Below are 20688 nucleotides of genomic sequence, written 5' to 3'. Positions count from 1 at the left end.
ACGTCATGGTAAATTTTGTAGCTGATCCTCACTCCAGTGTACCTTCCAAGAAAGTCAATAGTTTATCCTGAAACAACGAGCTTTTATTTTCCGTTCGCCTATAGCATATCTACTACATCAGCAGAGCAAAGTTATTGAGATGTTACTGAAAGTAACATCTGATGTTACTGAAAGTTACTGAAAGTAAAAGTTTTAGATGGTATTGAAAGTTACAGAGAGCTCTCTCTCAGAGGTAAAGGGCAGGTATAGGTGCACTGCGTTTGTGTGGACGGAACTTGTGCTAAATTCTTAGGTTGTCACCGACTATAGATTCACGTTTTTTTTTTCTACAAAACGGCGCAGCTGCTGAAGGAGATAATCCGCATCCAGCAGCGGTACCCGCAACTTGAATGCGTGGCCCGTTCGCGGCTCATCGCGCGGCGCATCCTCAACTCGTCGCTGTCTGCCCTCAACGACCTGCAACAGAGCGGCCTGGTCGAGCAGGACCACTACACCGAGCTCGTAACGGTAAGCGGCGCGAGAGAGGATGCGCAGCCCCATCGAAACCTCACCGTATACTGCTATTCAATGGGCAGGATTACGCTGAAATCATGCAGGTTCCACAAGAACCTCACCGTAATCTTATTAAATGTACAGGCTTATGCTGAATTCATATAGGTTCCTCAAGAACCGCACGTATGGTTATAAAACGTGCACGCTTACGCTGAACTCATATAGGTTCCCCAAGAATGACATCGAAAACATGCGTGAAATAAAATAGTTGCGCAAGTGATATACCTGTTGACGAGTGAAAGAAATGCGTAGGCCTGCCGAATTATCACCCTATTGTGGTTACATGTGCAGATTTATACTGAATTCATATATGGTTCCGCAAGAGTAACATAGAACACATGCATGAAATTGTTGCAAAAGTCATGTCTGATGGCTGAGAATGCGATAGCATTAAGGCACGATCCATTCACGAAGTTTCCATATGTTAATTGACTACACCTACGACGTTTATAGCGATTCTGGTGCTCCGTTCGTGATTCACTGCCAATTGGTAGAGGACGGCGTATGCTTGAAAGTACGATGAATATATCTTCCCGCTTTCAATATTTTTCATGCCTCTTGAGAATACGTGATCACTTACACCTCTGCTCCTCGCAATAATGTTTAAGTCTGGGGTTTTATTTACACCGAAAAAGAAGAAATTTCATATTTTTGTAATGAGCACTACCTTTATACCATGTTTCCCGCGTTCGTTGTGCCAAATTTTAAAATATGCAAGTACCACGTAGCTGGACAGAACCAAGCTACCGTTGTTTGCCGTCGCTTAGAGCAAGTCGGACAATTTGTTTTGTCTTTCGCCTAATTACATAATTGCTTAATAATAATGAATGAACTTCTCAAATATTATAATCAGACCAAAAGTGTCAATTTGTGTCAAAAGTGTAAATTTCCGACCCGCTTTCTGTTGCTCAATACGCACCGACATAAGTTTCTTCCAAACCCGCAAAAAGTGCCACGGTTTTTTTTTTTTTTTTTTTTTTTACAGTTGCGCGGCGCTTTATTTGTGGGATTTCTTTTGAGCTTCGAAAAAAACTTTTATGCAGCACGTATTCATTGTCAACATCATGCCATGTACCCCACGTGGCTGGACGGAATCGAAAGTAATGTTGTTTGCCCAGTATGTATATTCCAAACAAAAAGTTCTAGCTCCATCTCCTTGTCAGTGTTCGCGCCCTTCGATTTAGATCCACTTAAACGGTCTCACTGTAGTGTATCCAGACTGGCTCCATTCACCTCACTATCTGCATTTTTTCGCCTCAATCCTTAATTTTTTTTTCATAAAAGCGTTTAGTAACGTCACATCGAAGATGATCAGGGTGCAATGCGAGGGTCATTACAACTTTCTTAACTGCGGGCGTGATAATTTCACCGGACACAATTTCAAAGGTTCGTAAACATTTACGCACACACTCACCATTTGCAAAGCTTCAACCGGCTACCTCTGTTCCCGCCAGTGCGGTTCACTGAAGATGCGCTCTTAAAGGGAGCGTGACTAAGAAGCGACGTTAAATCAGTTTTAGATTAGTGAGGTGTTCTTTAAATGCTCCGTTTCGATATATTTGCCGTAGGGGTGTGCTAATATCCGACACTTCCGAATGACGAATCGAATAATGTCCTATTCAATTCAGTCTTCTAATCGAATACGAATACTTTTCTAATAGCTTTTTGAATATTTCATAGCGTCAACCGTGCGCCAATAAAAATAAAATTAGAGCAAAGCTATGCAAAATGTCATCCACGCGGGCATAGTGTTGAATAAGACTCGAGACCTTAGGTAAAGCAGCAAGCTCCGTCTCTCAGGGAAGCAAGCTTTATAGAGTATGCAGCGATCATTCGCACACTCCGAAGAGTCCTGTGCATGCGAACTAACTGCTTATTTGTTCCTAATGTTCCATTCGTGCTTTTAATAAACACCGGTTCATAACGTGCTTTGTCGTGACGGAAACTTCTAACATTAGAATAAATGTAACATTTAAATGGGTCAACATCGTTTTATAAAAATTGTTAAAACGGCTGTTCATCATTCGAAAGCTATTCGGAAGCATTCCATATTCGCTTCGATTCTGGCTCTGTATGCGATCAGGTCTCAAAAAATACCATTCGCGCATCCATAATATTTGCTAAAAAAAAAGGTCTTGCCTATTACTAATTTCGAGCGCGAACTGCGGCGCCGGTAAACCACCATGTTTATGGATAAAGTTAAGTCCCCCCACTAAGGCGTGCCTCATAATCATTTTGTGGTCTTTGCACGTAAAACCCCAGGATATAAATAATTTAAAGAACCGCTTAGTTTATCTAGCACTCTGCATTTTCGTGATGCTGTATCCAGTCATTGTGAACTACACAGCGTGCCCACGACGTGTCGCTTACACCGTGCTTAACCTTCCAGCGCCTGGAGCAGCTGATCCGCGACTTGAACCGGCTTCCGAGCTCGGTGTCGGTGCCCGAGACCACCGTCAGCTTCCTGCTCAGTGTGCCCTGGCTGCCCGCCGAGAGCGTGCCCCGCCTCAAGAAGGTGCCTCTTTCTCTATTTATCTATATAGTATCTGTCTGTCTGTAAGTCACAAAAATGCACAGAGGGTAATGAAGGATGCCATTCTTGGAAGAATGTGCCGCGCCACCGAATGTACGTGAAACACGCGCGCAGTGGTATACGTCATTTAATAGGCATTTGAGAGTTCTGGTTTGTTTGCAAACTTCGTACTGTTCGTGGAGTTGCAAACGTGATGTGGGATGATTTATTGACATAATTGCTGCACTATGCTAACCCTTTATTTTTAGATTATGTTGCTAGGTGCTTGAGTAAGCTTTTTAATGCGTAAGCATTCTTAGGCGAGTACCCCAGCTCCGTCAACCGAAAATGCACGCGAAAAGTGTACGTAACGCCTTGTATCTGCAGAAAAATGCGTAATTAGCGAATTTAAGACATTTAATCGTAATAATAGCGTAACTTTAGATGAATGGCAGCTTTATAAGCGATAAGGAACAATTTAAACAAAAAACTTTATCACGGAGGTTACTCATATGGATACATAGGGCTCTGTAGAAAATGCGTGGGGAAGCTTATAGTTGGGGTGGGCGAACTCAAATTTGGGTGTGGGCCAGCTCAAATTGGTGGTGGGCCAACTTTATACTTGGACGTGGGCCAACTTAACTTTGGGGTGGGTCGACTTGAAATTTGGGAGTGATTCAACTTAAAATTTGGGGGTGGGCCAAACTAAAATTTGAACTTGGGCCAACTTGAAACTTGGAGGTGGGCCAAATTAAATTTGGGGGTGTGCTTCCGCATACTTAGACAACTCCAGTGGAGTCTCCGCATTTTTTCCCGTCGTTTAATTGTGTATACGCCGAGGTATACGTCATCTACACCTTTGTGGTTGAAAATATCCAATAACGATTCCCTGTCTATGTTGTCGTAGGCTTCTTTATTATATATAAATGATATCCATAAAGGGCTTCTCTGAGCTACTGAAATCTCTATGCACTGAGTTAGTGCAAACATATTATCATCTAAGCATCTGCCTCGTCTGAACCGATTCTGTAGTTCCTCCAGTATTGCATGCCGTTAAATTGTCTCAGTTACATACACCCCAACACAGACGCTGCGCACCTACATGGCATGTAATGGTGCTAATCTCCGCGGACAATGCGTTTTTGGTCGAAGGAAAAAAAATTAATAGATACGCTACCTTACGAGGTGCGTTTTTGAGCAAAATAAATGCTTGCGTGAGCAAGGCGCGATCTTTGTCGTTAATTCTTAATTTTCTTTCATTTCACAGCTTTACTGCTGGAGGTACAACAAGGGCAAGCAGCTTGTGTCTTCCGGGAAGAAGCACCAAGCCATCCACATCGTCTTCTCCGGAATAGTCAAGGTGTGTACCGTTCGAAGCACAGGCTTGAACAGCCACATTAAATTTTTTCAGACTGGACAAATGTTAGTTCAGGACTCTACATTTATTTGGTGGGGAAATGTTTCTTATCACATCAATTTACATAAGAAAATGAAGGCCTCACTTTCCGTTCATTTTACGCCGAGAAAGTCGTACGTTTTCTCGTACGAAGAAGTGCATGTTCAAACATGGATAAAATTACTCGAATTCAAAATGGAATATTTCGTATTATTTACAATTTTTCATCTGCCCACACTGCAGTAACTTACTACACAGGTATCGTTTAAACAGTTGACAAACATTTATGATTGGCGCTTATATAACGCTTTCAAAATGAACTAAAGTATGGATCAAATAAACTAGAACAATTGCCAATTTGCGTCAAAATACGTCAGCTTATGCCACAAGACACTGCGAACATGGTAATGTACCACCAAATGAAACAAACTATAATGATTAAATGTTACACAGCGTAATGTCTCGAATTACGTTCGTAACTTGGAATTTGGTTGCATGTCTAAGAAAAAAAATGAATTCTGTAATGGTTGTTCGAATGTTATGAATGTGAGTTGTCTGCATGTGCTAATATCTGCCTTTGCCTGTGAACGCGTTTTTATTTTCTTCACTCCTTCCCTTTAATTTTTCTTTTCTTTTTCTTGAACCGTATACGACTGGTTATACTGATAGTGTGTAATGAGAGCGTGCAGCTCTACTTACGTGTACTTCGCGTGATCCTCATTTTTGTAGTGAGGAATCAAGTTACTGCTGCTCGTGCTTAAGGGGGTGGGTGCAGTCCCATAGCTAGGGAATTTTTTTTCGGGTCGGGGTAGGAGTGCGGCATTTGACCACGCTAGAAGAGGAGGGGGGAAGGGGGGGGGGGTACCAGGAGGGTTTTGTGGCACGTCGTTTTGTGCCATGTATCCCGCGGCTCCTGTCCCGTCGTAGCGACAACGTGGCCGCTTGCGTTGGATCGCGCGATACTGGTGGTTGCGTTTCCACAACAGCAGACATGACCTCGTCTTCCCGCAAACCTGGTAAACAGTTGGCTTTTTTTTTTTTTTTTGAAGGGGGGGGGGGGGGGGAGGCAGCTGCCTTTTGCTGTTGTGAGTTGGCTTCCGCCTGCAGCAAGTCGCTTTTTCGTTTCCTTTCCTTTCCCTTTACCATGTCATTACTAAACATCTTAATTGAAAGCGCCGGTAATTTTCCGTATGCTTTCCTTGGCTTCATTTTCGGATGGCTTTAAATGGTTGTGACTAAAATAAACGGGGCCTCTTCTGCTTTTCGTTCATTTTAATCTTACATGGACTTTCAAAGTGTCTGCTTTTCCTGCCTAGTTCATTGTTAAGTGATAAAGGACTACATTGCCAATAATCGGATTAGCCCTAGCAAGTTTCTAGAACGCTTCCTTCGCCCAGAACAGCCCCAATAAGAAACATACCTTGAAATTCGCATTGTCATTGTGGCATACCGGCCATGAGGTTTCGGTGCAAAAATCAAGCACGGGAAATTTGGTTTATTATTCTCTTTAACATCAATATTTATCCATAATTAAGCCTCTTTTTCTTTGGCCACCGTTGGCACTTCACCGCTTCAAGTAACAGAAGGGTAACTTTTAGAAGCATGATGGGTGCAAGAAAATAGCCTTCAAGAAAACGCAATAGGTGGGGATTGGAAGCTCAGCGTCTCGCTAAAATTCACCAAAAAAATCGCAATACGGTCGTATTAAATCTTGAAATTTACGTTCCTTCGCTCTCCTTTATTGAAACAAGTTCCCGTTCAAGTTCCTGCGAAAGGAATTTATCAAACGTGTCGTTGTTACATTTGATTTTTTTTTTTCGACGTGTCGGTAAACGAAATAAAGTAGCAATTTAAAACTCCCTCACGGTAAGTTCGGATCCAAAGAAACGCTCCTCGAATTTGTTCGCACGTTGGGTCTAACCCCACCTTTGTGTTTGTCGGCAACACATATATACTTCGGCAAGTGCGCAGCAGGGTACTGCGCTTCTATAAAGTTACTCACATGACGCTGACAGTAGATATCTTTACTGCTGATTCTGCAATGGTCCACTATAGATATTTGCAACTTAGTAAAGTCCCATGAAAGAGTTCTATGTTAAGTGTCATTTCTTCATCAGCACTTCGTTGGCAATGTTGAAGAGCCGATCCACCAAAGCGCTTGAGGGTACTGCCGTGCTGTACTTGAGGAAAAGTTGGTTCAATTAATCTGTGACAGCGCGTAGTCAACTGGTACCATGCAACAGCTCAATTCATGCCATCCTCGGCAAGGGTTGGGTAGGAATCTTGAGGATGGTCACCGAGCCAACTCTGTATTGATGATCTACAGGAGGGAGCGTCACGTGAGAAAGCGTAGTAGCGGAGAACTCACGCGTGACATCACCCAAATTCACCCAAATTCTCAATGGCATCGGCCTTCGTAATCCAGTCAAGGTTGCCCTTGAACCCGAGTACGCGGGAAAGCGGCAAGGGCTGCTGGCATCACTATAAGTGTAAATCGGTAGCTCCCCTAATCAACACCCGTACACCTGTGGTGCCAGTCTAGCCTGCAGCGTAGACCTCCCCTCGAAGTCATCATCGCGATGCGTGCTTGCAGATCGAGGGCAAACAGCAGACTGCGCGCCGACGGCTGCCGGTGCTGGCCAACGCCGACTCGATCCAGTTCTTCTCGTCGGAAGGCTCCTTCACCGACTTCTTGGTGGCGCCCGGCTCCCTCGGCATCATCGGCTTCCTCAACAGGACCAACTCCGTCTGCGACGTCATTTGCGAGACCGACATCGAGGTACGTACCCGCGGTAGAGATCTGGTCGAGTTGGTTAGGATTCCTATTGCTTATACAGCACAGAAAGGAGACATGTATACCCTCAACCGCAAAAGTTCTTGGAGCACGGGATCGGCGAAACAACAAAATTAACGTGTCCTCCAGAGAAGCAAAGGATATATTGTCTACTTACTCCTGCAACCCCCACCACACTACACCACTGAATGTAACACTCAGTGAGGAAAATGTGACAAAATGTCATTTTTACAACGAAGCTGTTATAGGCTAGGCTCCAGGAGATTGCGTCCGTAGAAAACCGGAAGTGTAGTGTACAACAATTTCAGGCACCTCGCACCACCTCGTGGAGCCGTATCAAAACGCCGGGTTGGCGGTGTTTTCAAACTTAGGATTGTAACAAAGTGTGCATTATAGCGCGGTTTTCGCTGGATCTTACGTTTACTTCTTTATTACGTGACGTAGGTTACCCTGGCGACCACGTGAGCGCGTTAGCGCTTGTGTGCGCGCCGCGATTGGCGTATCCGTCTTTAATAAAACACTTTGACGGTACGGTGATCGCGACTGTGTACGTTCCCCCTGCAACGCCTACGAAAGGCATCGAAACATTCATCATAGACATGTTTGGTTGCGTGATGCCCAACGACGGTATACGCCCATTCTCATCGCGGGGGCAATATTTACTACAGCAGACCCGCCACAGTCACAGCTTCGCTGGCTTCCATCAGCACAGTTGTGGAAGGGCTCTGAATTTTTTTTTATCAAAATCGCTGCTGCGCTAACTTTTGTGGTCGGCGAAGCGCGGTCAAGCACCGAAATTCGTTTGTCGCTTTTGTTGTTACGTTTTGTTTATCCCATACCAGTTTCTTGTGTATGTAGATATAGCTTTCACGTGACGTCACGGGCGCCATATCCAGGCCTCAATCACACTTCAACTGCGCTGCTGGCGAATGCGGTAAGCAGGCGTCAGATAAAGGGGCATCTTACCGTGCTAATGCTCCATCTGGCGGCCGCGATAACGTCAGTGCAAACTCTACAGATTAGAGTTCTGTTTGAACGGTCGCGACACCACAATAACTTCAAAGGTACTCCTTGCTCACATCTGTCTGCCCTGAGGCAGATCGTGTGGCTGCAAACATATTTTAAGCGCACATGTGCAATTAGTGAGACAAAAAATTGGAAAGCATGTGAGCTCGTATAGGTGTTCCGCATCGGAAAAAGGAATACTTTGATGGTTGCGTGTCAGTCTCTTTATATCGCTTTTGGAGTGCGAGATCGATTTGTTTGCAACTGCTTTGGTTTGAGCGTATGTGCGCGGAGGTTGGTTTTATCTATCTCGATGTCCTTTTGTTTCGCTTATTTGTTTATTTTCGGCAACCAGGGAAAAAATGTACAGGTGCTTGGGGACCGGCAAAAGGGCAAAAAAGCCAACCGAAAACCCAAATTCACCACCAAAATGACACAATTATAATGCTAATTGTTAAAATTTCATTAAGTTAGAACACTGTAGAAAAAAACGTTGTTCTTCTAAACAAAATTTTCAGTTGCTAGCGCTTGTGCACGCGTGCATTCTTTGTCGTCTTTTTTGCTGTGAACAGTGAGGTAAGTATGCGAGCGAAGTCGGTCATCACCATTATGCAGCGTACGGGTTACATGATGTCAGTTGTGTGGGGGCACGGGCCGCGTGCATAGGAACTGAATGCAGGTTGGTTGGAACATACTTCAACGATTTTGATGGAGACAAGAAGTACAAGGACAGGCAAACACGTCTGCCCGATTCCCCCTTTCTTTTTTTTTTTTTTCTTTTTTTTTTTTTGTGGGGGATCCGAAGTTCCGTCTTTGCAGCGTAAGATTTCCTTGCGGCGTCAGTGTAGAGCAGCGCTTCTATGGGGGCAGCCATCTCTTGCCAGACACACCAGGAAGGCGGACTAAACGAAAGGAAAGCCACGATAACGTCCAGCCCGTTCTTATCACGTGTACTTGCCTAAGTCGTGAATCATGAGCTTGAAGGCGACTGTCCGACGATCACCACAGGTGGACAGAAGACGCGTCGACGGTGAAATTTTGCAGGAAACTGAGCGTATACCTAGTGTATGTATACATACACCTGTTAAAATGCTAAGACCTGGAATTATTAAGGCGAAAGCCTTAGATGACACTCCACCATGCGCTGTGTTTTCGCTCCTTAGTTCGCGTTGATGTGAGACGCAGCACGAAGGTCAATGCGCTCGCTGCTGCTTGCCCGCGCTTCCTCACTCCAGCGTGTTCACAGCGAGTTTCTGCGGTCATCGAGTGAGATGCGTTCATGTTTGCTTGTGCGCGCGTGACACCATGCGTGTTCATTTAGTTAGTATGCCTATGTTAATAAGTTTATACAGCCGATAAAGCTACTATTCTTACTTCGTATAGCTGTCCGCTGTTTCGCTATCCCAATCGATGCTTCGGCTTTCGGTCAAAACTGCGTCTTTTTTTTTTTCTCTCCCCGCCAGGCATGCGTGATGCCGATGTCGCTAATGGACAAGCTGGTGGCCCGGGACGGTTCCTCGCCGTGCATCCTTTACCGCATGTGGCAGTGGGTCGCCGTGCGCATCGCCCTCGACTTGCTGCAGGGGCGAGAGGAGTTCGAGGTGCGTGTGCACTGGTAAATCCATCGGCCTTCGTCGTGCCGTTTATAAAGGGATGCGGTTATGTTCGCAGTTTGTTTTGTTAAATGACGTCTCCTTCTTAAAATGCTCAGCTGGTTCTGGAAGAAGCGGAGTCCGACTGCCCTGAACAAGGCCGGCTGAAGTGCTGAGCGGTGCCTATATTTAAAAAATTTAGCCTATTCCCGGCCACGGCGGCCGCATTTTGGTGGGGGCAGAAATGCAAGAACGGTAGTATACTTTTAGATCTAAGTTGCACGGTAAATAACGCCAGCTCACCATTACGCCGGTGCCGTCCTCCAATGCGTCGCTCAGTCCGCAGTTCAGGAAATTCCAGGAGACCCCGCAATTTAATTTCAAATTTGCCAGCATTGCATAGAGAAGACAATCAGTATACATAACGGGTTCCAATTGAAGGAAAACGAAGCCGAGGTAGGAGAGGGTTAGGTGATGCGATGGCATTAATTTGCAGGCATAAAGCTGGCGAAATACAGGTGTGATTGGATATCACTGGAAACGGTCTAAGTTAGAATGATGATCATGGTTATGATGATGATTATCATCATGAAATGGTAAGCGCAGTGCCTCATTCATTCACTTTGGTTCAAGCATCGCATATAAACACAAGGTCGGTGTAGCGAATTTTGGGGAGCTTTTTAACAGCTTTTTTCAAGATTCGTTAAGCTTCGTCGAGGTTGAAACTGGCCACTGTCCCTTCACGGAAGCTCTTATCACGCGATCCGTTCGAGAGATATGGTGGCTGCTGTCCGTTACATATAGCGAAGGTAAGCAGAAGAAGACGTCACAGAAGATATAGAGCGCTGCCATGGCGTTACTCTGATGGCTAGCCCTTCCCGGTCTATCACCACCCCGAGGCCTCGTTATAAGCGAAATACACGGACAGACCTATTCAGTTGTACGTCTGTTATGCATGACGTTCCACACTTATTTTCAGTCACTAGGGGAGAACCATTTAGTGTCCCAGGTAACCGTAGCCTCTTGGGCACCTTGCGAAACTTGGGCTAGTATTGTTTCCTAAATAGTATATAATTAAGTGAATTATCCATTTTCTTAACGTTTTGGTCACGCTTACATGAGAGCGTCACTGAGAGTCGCCAAAAAAATCGCGCAGTCTTTTTCTTTTTTCGCGTCAAATAGAATGCGGAAGCTGGTGGTCTCTCATGTGCGGTGTTTCTCTCTAACGCTCGAAGCAACGGCAAGTTAGAGCGCTTGTGAAAACGACGCACGCGCTGTATAGATCACTGACGCTCAAAGACCGGTCGGCTTCCTCTATTTCAGAATACTATAAGCAGGATTGCAACACGCAAGACTTCTTTCGTTTCGCGTGCAGGGCGTGGACCCGGACGCTCTGCGGCGCTACGTCGAGGATGGCCGGCTGCCGTACCTTGGTCGCGCCCGCAGCTTCGTGTTGCAGGAAGACGTGGACTGCGCCGTGCTCGTGCAAGGCACCATGTGCACACAGGGCAACGCCAGACGCGTGTTCTTCGGGCCGCAGTTCGTGCCTGAGAGCGTGCGCTGCCTTGACATAGAGGTGAGCATTCTTTGTGGAGCCGGACGGCTTTTGATTGCTGCGGTCGGTGATTGGACTGGTTAAAAGCAACCTACTGCTGCGCGAAACTTTGTGTGTAGCGTCCAACGCTAGTAGCGTACGTGTTTTGACGCCGTGGTCGGCAGTGGTGGTTCGATTGTGGGCCGCGCGCCGATTGGTTGGCGCCAGCAATGGCGTCATCAGGCCGCGGCGGCGGAATGGAGAGAGAACTTGTGCCGGAGGTGGCTGGATGCACCCGCGCTCGGTCGGCCGCGACGGTGGACACGAAAGCTTCGCTTACACCGGTCCCCGCACTGCACGGGATCTGCAAGATTTTATTGCGATAGCAATTATATGGACATTCCAAGCGCATTTCTGCCGTCGCCGTGACGTTCCGTATAAAGTCCTAACACGATAACATCGTCATCGTGCGCCGTACGCTGTACGTGCGTGTGAAAGCTTGCGAGGGTCAGCCAAGGATCGCGGCTCAATCTCGCGCACGCGAAGGAGAAAGACGGGGCAGAAGCGTGCGGTCTTCTTCTGTGGCGCGCGAGGCACGGGGGGGAGGCGATGGAGGGGGGGGGGGGGCGTTCTACGCCGGCGGCGGCGGCGCTGCTTACAGCGCGGCCGCGCAGGCGCCGTATCTTGACAGGGATCTGCGACGTGCACAAGGTGCGCGCCCGCGCGGGCCTCATCTTCACAGCGATCTGTGAAGATGGGGGGCTTTTGCTCCTTGAATATCTAACAAACATCCACGTCATTCCACTACGCCAGCAACATCCTAGCAGCAACACGAGGAAAATTTGTGGACGGCGCCATCAACGCAACGCACATGCCGGCTAGCCTAGGGACAAACGCATACCAAACGAGTAAAGAAAGTTCTCCGCCGTAGTACCTAGGCAAAGTCAGATACTCAAGGAGCAAAAGCCCCCAGATTTTTTCTCTCGCACCCACTTGTACTCGGGCCTACGCCCAAACATCTGGCGATCCCTCAAAAGACCGTCTCGTCATACACACAAGGTGCCACACGTCCATTTTACGTTAAAATGCGACACAATTAATATTGTCAATAGTTGTCCTGGCACGTACCGGTCCAAAGGCGTCAGACTTGCGCATTTGCGTCATTTTCTCGCATACGGAAGCTCAGTAAATGTGACGGTTATGGACACCTCGGAGCGGTATCGTCTCTCGCTTCATCTTGACTGAACATTTGCATTCGTTGCCAAAAGAATTCTGCCGGCTCTCGCCGCAGGGCAATCCCGCCACACGTCCGCTACCCATACTGCTGCTTCTGTGCAAGCACCGGTACCGGCTGCCCAACGAGCTGGACTGGCAGAACATGCCGGGCGAGCTGTTCTCCACCGAGCCCGAGTACCGGACACGCACCATCTCGCAGCCGGGACGGCGCCTTTCGCCGCGCCCCAGCGCCGCCAGATGGCGCTGACTGCCCGCCAACCGCTTCGGAGCTCCACGCCGACGCACGTGGCGCGCCGCTTTATAAATAATGTATGATAGAATCCTTGATAAAAGACAGCCGTATCACCACTCCGTATATGTAGACCTACGCCTTCCCCTCGCGGCCGCCTTATCGTCGGCGGCAGTTGCGTTTTCAAAATTTCTGTGCCAGCCAGCACATTATTAGTGGCTTTCAGGAACTCCGACTGCTGAAGTGAGAGTCGGAAACGGTCACCGACACACTTGCAGGCATTTTGCAAACGTCTACTCGTGCGATCGAAGGCGCTAGAAAGGAGGTTGGGTGATGCAGCTTCCAAACTTTAATAAACTATTATGAAAGAGTTAGCGTATAATTCAGAGAGTTGCAGGTCCCCTGCTAGATATCCTATTAGCACACCGTTTCACGTTCGGCTGCGTTTGATTCGTACTTCCTCCGCCTGTTCTTGTGAACTTGCGATTGACTTGATACTTACATAAAGTATAGTTCACTTTTTCTGCAATTTATGTCTTTTCATGAACATTTTGTCATATTAGTTAAGCTGTACCATGTCATTTACCACAGACTTGCAGTAGCAAAGGTTTGTCATCCCTAAAAATTTGCAAGGAATGTGTGAAGACTGTTCTAGATCACTGCAGGGAAAGAATAGTCCAATGCGATGAATTGGTTTGTAATCTTGCCACAAATGTTTAATGCAATAAACGTCTTCAAAAGACCCATTCATGCGTCCCTCGTTCATTGTGTTCTCAAGTGTGGCTTGAGGTCGGTTAAATGTGGGGAGACCCACCACAGCTTTTCAAGGTATTTTTTCCGCCTCTGGCAAATTCAAATCAATTGGCCCCGTGTCCTTTGGTGCTACCAAACATTTACTTGATATTGAAAATTTTTTATGTCACTTTGCAAGGTATTAGTAATTGTAAGTTAAAAAGGTTGCACATAGTTTTCCAGGTACTGTTTATTGTTCCGTGAACTGCCCATAAAAGGCAGTGAATAAAATTCAAAATGGAATGCAATTTGCATCCACTAGAATACAATTCTGCGTGATCCGGGGTGTATTTATAGCCCAGTTGATTTATGGGACAAGCCATCACTTGAAGAAAAGCTCCCCTGGGCAGGGATCTGTGTTTGATACTTAACTGGGACGAATTATTCAACAACAAAGCTTTCCTTCTGAGAAAACTGTATCAGGTTTCCTTTGTAGATTCATGCAACATTCTGGCAGTTTTTGCTCCTCCACCTTTCGAGCTTCCACAGAACTTGTATGCCATATTCAAAAGGAAAGAACATTTGCATCACACCTGTCCTGTATGGATAGCGCATGTGTTTAGACATCCTATAGCAAGGCAGAGCACTTATCTACTCCTTTATTCACAGCACAAACAACACGTGAATTACACCAGCACATAATGATGACAAAGCACCTAATGGAAACAGGCAGCTGACTGTTGTAAAGCAAATCGCAACTCTTTAGACCACACACCATAAAACTGTGCCAAAACAAGCAAATATCAAACACAACTTTGCTTGCCCGTGAAGGAACTGTCGAACCCGTGGCAGCGAATGCCACAGCTGTCTTAAAGGCCAACTGCAATGAAATTTTACTTAGGCAAAATTAATTATAAAATCGTAGTATATACAGTACTGAAGGAATCTTGGCAAAGCTACAGGACTGGCAATTCTCGAATTTTTTTTTTATTTGCAGCCTTAAAATAGCCCTCAAGCAAATTACGTGCACCTGGTGGTTAGCAGACATTAGTGTGCTTTAGTTGAGAGTCTTTACGGTCCGCTCCACTCAGAGTTGCGCCGCTAAGCTACAGTGGAGCGGCAGGAGATTTTCACGTTTTAGTTATGTGTGTAGCGGAGCAGACCTTTCGTAGTTGCAGCGCCCTCTGGCCAAACTCGGCGTAGTGAAACAAAATAAAAAAACGCTTTGTCACTTTTACAAAGACGAATAACTTATTTGTTATTTGGACGGGTGCTTGTAATGCGTTACCGGTCCATTTTATCGAGTGGAAAATGAAGCGTCGACTTGGTGAATGCCACGTGATAGCCAGCGAGGTTTCATTTCGAATCCAATCCAATCCTTTCTGACGCCAATGCGCTGATGACGTTTTTGTTAGCTGTGCTGTTCACTTTATTTCCTTAAAGAACCAGTTGGAGGTGTATTACACAAGTTATTCGCGCTCGCATGACCAGTACCTCGATGCAAAGTGCTTCGAGGCAAGCGCGAGAGAGGGAGCATGCATCGACCACCCTCGCTAGCGAAAGAGGGCAGCAACGCTCCGCTTAGAGAGCTTGTAAGCGGACCATTTCTCTCGCTCCGCTAGCCAGCTTGCGGCTAAGCGGAGGACGCATGCGCTTTCATGCTACCGCCGCTCAGCAGCTAAGCGGAGCGTAAGAACGCTAAACTAACACTGTCTATTATGTACACCCCCAGCATCTCGTCTCAAGATTTTTCAGTGCACCATGGCCACCACCCAATCTCAGACCCTCAGACGTCATACTGAAGTCATACTGAAGAGCTACATTCCGGGTTAAGCGTTACTCCAAACAATAATGGCGACTTTTTTTTGTCTTCTTTTCTTTCTTTTTCATTTTTTTTTTAGTTTTTCTCGACGCATCTGCTCATATTTCAAACCTAAGATCATGGAGGTCGCTCTATACTTGCGCTATCGAAAACTAGGTTTTCCACACGGTAAAAAATTTCGTTGTAGTTGGCTTGTAAGATTTGTTTTCATAGCATAAGAGTCACATGCAGCACAAATTCTGTGTGTGCAGCCAAACTTGAAACATAAAAGTACCTTGCACGAACCCACCTGCCTTTGTACTACTACTCCTCACATGGCAAAAATTGTGACACAGATATGCATACTCTCGCACTTTGTACAAAAGGGCAAGACATGCATTTTAGACTGTTGCAAATATCTGCAATATTCTCATACTGCAGCTCGATTCAAGTGCTTTGGACAGGCACATAAGAACCGATCACCTGCTCTGGAAACTCTCGCAGGGTGACAATTTTAGAAAACCATAGATGATCAAAACAAAGGCAGACAGGTCATCCAGCACAGGAATTTCTGTGGAGTGTTAGTCCACGCTCAGGATGAAGGTGAAACGGAGTGAACCAAAGGAGTCCATGATGATGCAAAAATGACTAGGCAAATAGTATGTGATCAGAAAAAACTAAATCATTCAAAGCAAACTACCCAAAATTAATCATTACAGCTCAGCAGAGCATTGTTGCATGCAAAGCAAAATTGTACATTCCTTTGAAATGCATTGATCAAACATCTTCTTCACACGAAAATGCACCAGCCTGTAAGCTGCATCACGGATGATAAGACATGAAAGTGATTGCACCTATTCGAACACAGCAACAGTCGACTCCAGTCCTGCATGCTTCAGAACAGTCTGATATTCTCATACTGGGCATTCTGGAGATAGCAGTGTCTGATTGTTAAAAATTGAGGATTCGAGAAAAAAATGACAATTTTTGTGCCCATGATTCTTAGCAATGGCAGACATCAAAATCATTAATTGCCCATACTATCATAAATTACCCATTTCACTAATACACCGTTTAATTAATACTTTAGGGGGCATATTCGAACAGCAGAATTGAACTCTGCCTGTTCATTACGCATAACCATTTGCTGAAACTATGTGCCTGGCACCAGTCTCAAGAAATACAGGCTCAAAATGTGTAGCAGAATGTGCTGCTGCACCAGTTTACATTTTTCTGTGTGCAGAAAAAGGCTGCACGCACAATAAAAACTTCAGGGTCCTAAACTAAACATTAAAAAAAAAGTGGGGGAAGGTGAAGCTCTCAAGCAGCGCATTTCAATTAATTATGATAAAAACTTTGCATGTTGAAATGATCATCAATGGCCGCATCTTTTGAAGATTCACCGAATAACAAAGCCAACAACCGCACCACCAGGAAGAAGGTAACATTGCACAACGAGCACATATTGCAAATGCAAAGAGATCAAAGTCATAAACAGTAGCCCTGTGCACAACAGTACAAACTGAAAAGTTTTGCGTGCTTGCATGGTGGCACAAATGCACTGCATTAACACTTCAAGAGTCAGTAGTGCAACTGCATTTCAGGCAACACTGCTTTCTAGTTCCTTCACCACCTCAGCTCGCACAAAGAAAAAAAAGACAAAGAAAGGCCTTTCCTTTGGCCCTTCACCAACGGCACTGGGGAACACAAAAACTACAAGAGTCCTCATTGCTGAGATGTAGCATGCAAAAACACACACACACGCATATGCTCACAGGCTGCGATGTACAGCAAAAGTTAATTGTCGAAGTGAACACCAAATTAGTATTCTGGGACGGTACTCTTGGGTGATAACCTTCAGAGGTGGTTTCACCTTCAAGAGATTTCGCGTGATTCAGCACCAAATGCATCAGTGTATACGACTGACAGTGTGTCCAGCGCTGCGACAAGCTCGCTATCTTCGCGCAGTGCCAAGAGCGTTGTCGGCCGTATGCTTTGACCTACCTCCACAAGCGATTGCTCAGTTTTGACACGAAGACCTTGGCAACAATTTTTTACCAATATACATCTACCAAGCACACCACATCAAGCACTTGCTTTCCTGTGAAGTTAAACATGTTCCAGTTATATGGGTGTTCCATATAACTGGTGTAAAACTATAACTGGTGTATAAAACCAATTAGGTGTTCCCTTTAATAGTAAGCTATATACTCTACACCACGTGAGCGACATGAATACTTATCAGATCCTCATTCTGAAGTCAAAACAACACCTGACAGCAAACAAAAAAGACACCGGACAGTACACCAAACTGCGAACTTCCAAATGCACCCACACACACACACCACACGGGTTACCTTGTACCTATCAAAGATCCTCATTCAAAAAAGAAAAATATAGCTCAACGGTTTCTGCACGCCACATGAATGCTCATCAAGCCCTCATTCCAGAGCCAACAAAAACATCCCCCCCTCCAGCAGGGTCATCCACACGCTGGTCCCGCCATGCACATGCTGTAGTGCTCCTTGTACAGTGCTTGCCAAAGGTTCCAAGATCATTGCATCCATGGCAGAATCTGTTGCCAAATTTCTGTGACGTTTGTTGCTTTGAGCAATCTCAAGAGTACGAGTACCAGTTTGACTGTCAATCTCCAAGGTTTATGAGTAATAAGTGTTCTTCACGAGGCACCAGTATGTGACCCGACAACAGATCTTGTCACGTGTGCAGTGGCTCCAAACCTTTTGACTAAGACTACGTAAGAAAATAAAAAAAGAATGTCGCACGAGGCTCGCAACAAGGGTGATTCGTGTGTGATTCGTGGGTGCCAGCCCTGGCTCAGAAGCAACAACTTCAAAGTTCAACACTCGAAAGAAGCAGGAGCGGTTGCTCCTGCTTCCTAGTCGTCTACTTTTCTGAGCTGCAACCTCCGTTTTGGACACCCTGGCGATCCCTCACAAATGCCTCGATTTTCTTGAAGAACACCTGCTTCTTGGCAGATGGCTCGTCCTCCAAGGCATCACCGTCAAAGATACGCTTCCTCGCCACATCTACGCATGTCCTAACCGTTTCATTGATCCTCAGGAGATCCTGCAATGAATGAAGAAAGGAAGGGTTGAGTCTCTTTTAGAGCACCATAAGTGAATTTGTGCTAGTAAACAAGCACTGTTATATAAAAGAGACGAAGTCACGGTTAACAAGAAATAAACATAACAGTTACCTTATAAACCTGTGTAAGGTCTGCATTTTCTTTTGCGATTTTGACGAGGTGCAGCACTTATAGGGCACCAAGCCATTTGGTCTAATTTTTCCAATGAGTACGAAATCTGCCATAAACCTCTGTGATCACCAACCCCAATGGAAGTGAGCACTATCCTTTTCATAATGAATTTATTCATTCACACCACGTGCTTGGCTACTCACCCTAACTATCGCTACCACTGCTGCTTACGCTCAGTTCGCCAGCACGTTCCATCCATGGCGTTAGAGATCTCTGGTATTTTATTACTTACGACACCGCACACTATCGACGCCGAGGTTGTGGCCAGCTGTCCATTTGCCATGCTCCTCAACGTATGCGACAGCTTCAAGCTTAAATGTGGCGGCGTACTTTATCAAGTGCTTCCTCGACACTAGGTGCGCTTAGTTGTGTGCGTCTAATAATCAAGAGATGGCGCCATCTTTGACTGTGTATAAATGCGAGTGCACGTTGGAATAAAGGAGTCTTGCGTGGCATGAGTACAGTGTGTTCGTCGTCCTCTGTTGCACTACATGCCGTCACTACACTTCCTCTCTATTGTAGACTCCTGGCAGGTGATAGATGAGCTGGCTGAGCAGGCTGTGAAAACTAACCACACAAAGAAAAGACTGCAACTTCCATTCTTAAACAGTAACACGTTCTACTGTAACACCACAGTAACACCACCACAGTAACACGTTCTACTCCGCCACCGGCTGTGTATGGCGTGGCTGAGCAAGGCCGTATCTTGAAAGCGATCTGCAATGAGTACAGAGTGTAGGTGTGCCGAGGGTTGATAGCTTTGTGTGCGCTGTGTTCTCACCGCTTAGTTCACGTTGAAGCGAGAGGCAGGATGAAGGTGAATTCGCTCGCTGCTGCTGCTACTCTTCCTCACGCCATTGTTTTGGCAGTGAGTGCCCGCATTCATCGAGCGCAATGTGTTTATGTGTGCCTGTGTGCGTGTGATACAATGCTTCTTAATTTATTTAGTAAGTGAACGTTTAAGAGTTTACACGGTCGATAAAACTGCTATTCTTACTTCGTATAGCTGTCTAATAATTTGCTATCGCAATTGATGCTTTGCGTTTCGGGCAAAACTGCAACTTTTTTCAACACCGACAGTCTTAATGCTTTAGCTCGGGCGCTCCTATCTAAATACATGAAAAAGGAAAAATCATTTTTCTTGGCAACCAGTGCATCAAATCTGAAGATGTTTGTTGTACTTAAAAGAAAAAAGTTAAAATGTAGCGACTGTTGGAAGCAGATTTTTGATTTAAGCTGTAAATTTTTTAATAAAGATGGTTGAAAATTACAATTTCCCGGAAACGAAACTATAAAGTTTACAAATGTGTAACTTAGCAATGACTAACGATATCCTAATTCTTTAAATTGCAGCTAATAGTACATCTAAAGCAGACAAAATTGATGTATTATACATGGCTCTCAAATAAACCACTATTATGTGAGTGGCTAAAAACCCTTGTAAACAATGTAAGAAATTCACGTCAGATATAAATTGATATACGAAATTTGTATACTTTGGATGCTCAGCAGATGCAGTTTACAGAACTGCGATAGCTGTTCTTATTGCAGAGCTACAAATTTATAACCTACCAAATTTGGGAATTTATTTTAAAACATTTAGACTTTAAAGGGCAGCTGAAGAACTTTTCAAAAAAGTGAGCTTTCAACGAATGATTATAGTTTTTCACCCCCTGAATATGAAAATCATAGTTTAACAGGCCACAAGTCACTGGTAGTTGCTTTAATTTAGCGAAAACAAGCCGCTGCGTCTGCGGGAGACTGTATAGAATGCACACTGACAATCGCATCTGGAAAGTATCACACCACTGTGCGTCACGAAAACAGCTGAAAGTTCAAACCAAATGCAGCGCGCCCTTCTTCTCAAGGGAGCCACACTCCCAGCTGGAGAGTCGAAGTCAGACGCACAAGTGCGCCTACGTACATGGTAATGTTGTGACGTCACTCACAGTGACACGTGACTTGAATTATTCAAGGCAATATCAGTTATTTGTTTAATCTGTTGCTTCAATCAACAAATTAAAGCTT

General features: G+C 45.3%; 3 protein-coding genes across 19 annotated transcripts in view; 1 reads left to right on the top strand and 2 right to left on the bottom strand.

Annotated features, from left to right (window-relative positions):
- Nucleotides 1–20688, bottom strand: part of LOC119458861 (striatin-3-like) — a 243855-nt gene that overhangs the window by 76712 nt on the left and 146455 nt on the right. The window lies entirely within an intron of this gene.
- The window catches only part of LOC119458038 (rRNA-processing protein FCF1 homolog), a 151436-nt gene that overhangs the window by 93804 nt on the left and 36944 nt on the right, over nucleotides 1–20688 (top strand). The window lies entirely within an intron of this gene.
- The window catches only part of LOC119458037 (retinoblastoma-like protein 1), a 171554-nt gene that overhangs the window by 125020 nt on the left and 25846 nt on the right, over nucleotides 1–20688 (bottom strand). Inside the window, exon 15 of one of the 5 annotated variants that reach the window (XR_007467846.1) lies at nucleotides 15679–18470. Coding sequence is in view for 1 of the 5 variants with exons in the window: in XM_037719834.2 (XP_037575762.1) it covers nucleotides 18288–18470 (183 nt within the window). In the remaining 4 variants the exon portion in view is untranslated. Of the gene's footprint in view, nucleotides 1–14225; nucleotides 18471–20688 lie in introns of those variants that run through there. The other 4 variants (XR_007467848.1, XR_007467847.1, XR_007467849.1 and 1 more) reach the window with 4 other exon arrangements.

Source organism: Dermacentor silvarum, chromosome 7, assembly GCF_013339745.2.
Source record: "Dermacentor silvarum isolate Dsil-2018 chromosome 7, BIME_Dsil_1.4, whole genome shotgun sequence".
Classification (NCBI taxonomy): domain Eukaryota; kingdom Metazoa; phylum Arthropoda; class Arachnida; order Ixodida; family Ixodidae; genus Dermacentor; species Dermacentor silvarum.
The sequence above is the reverse complement of the archived record's forward strand: the minus strand, read 5'-3'. Positions and strand labels throughout refer to the sequence as shown.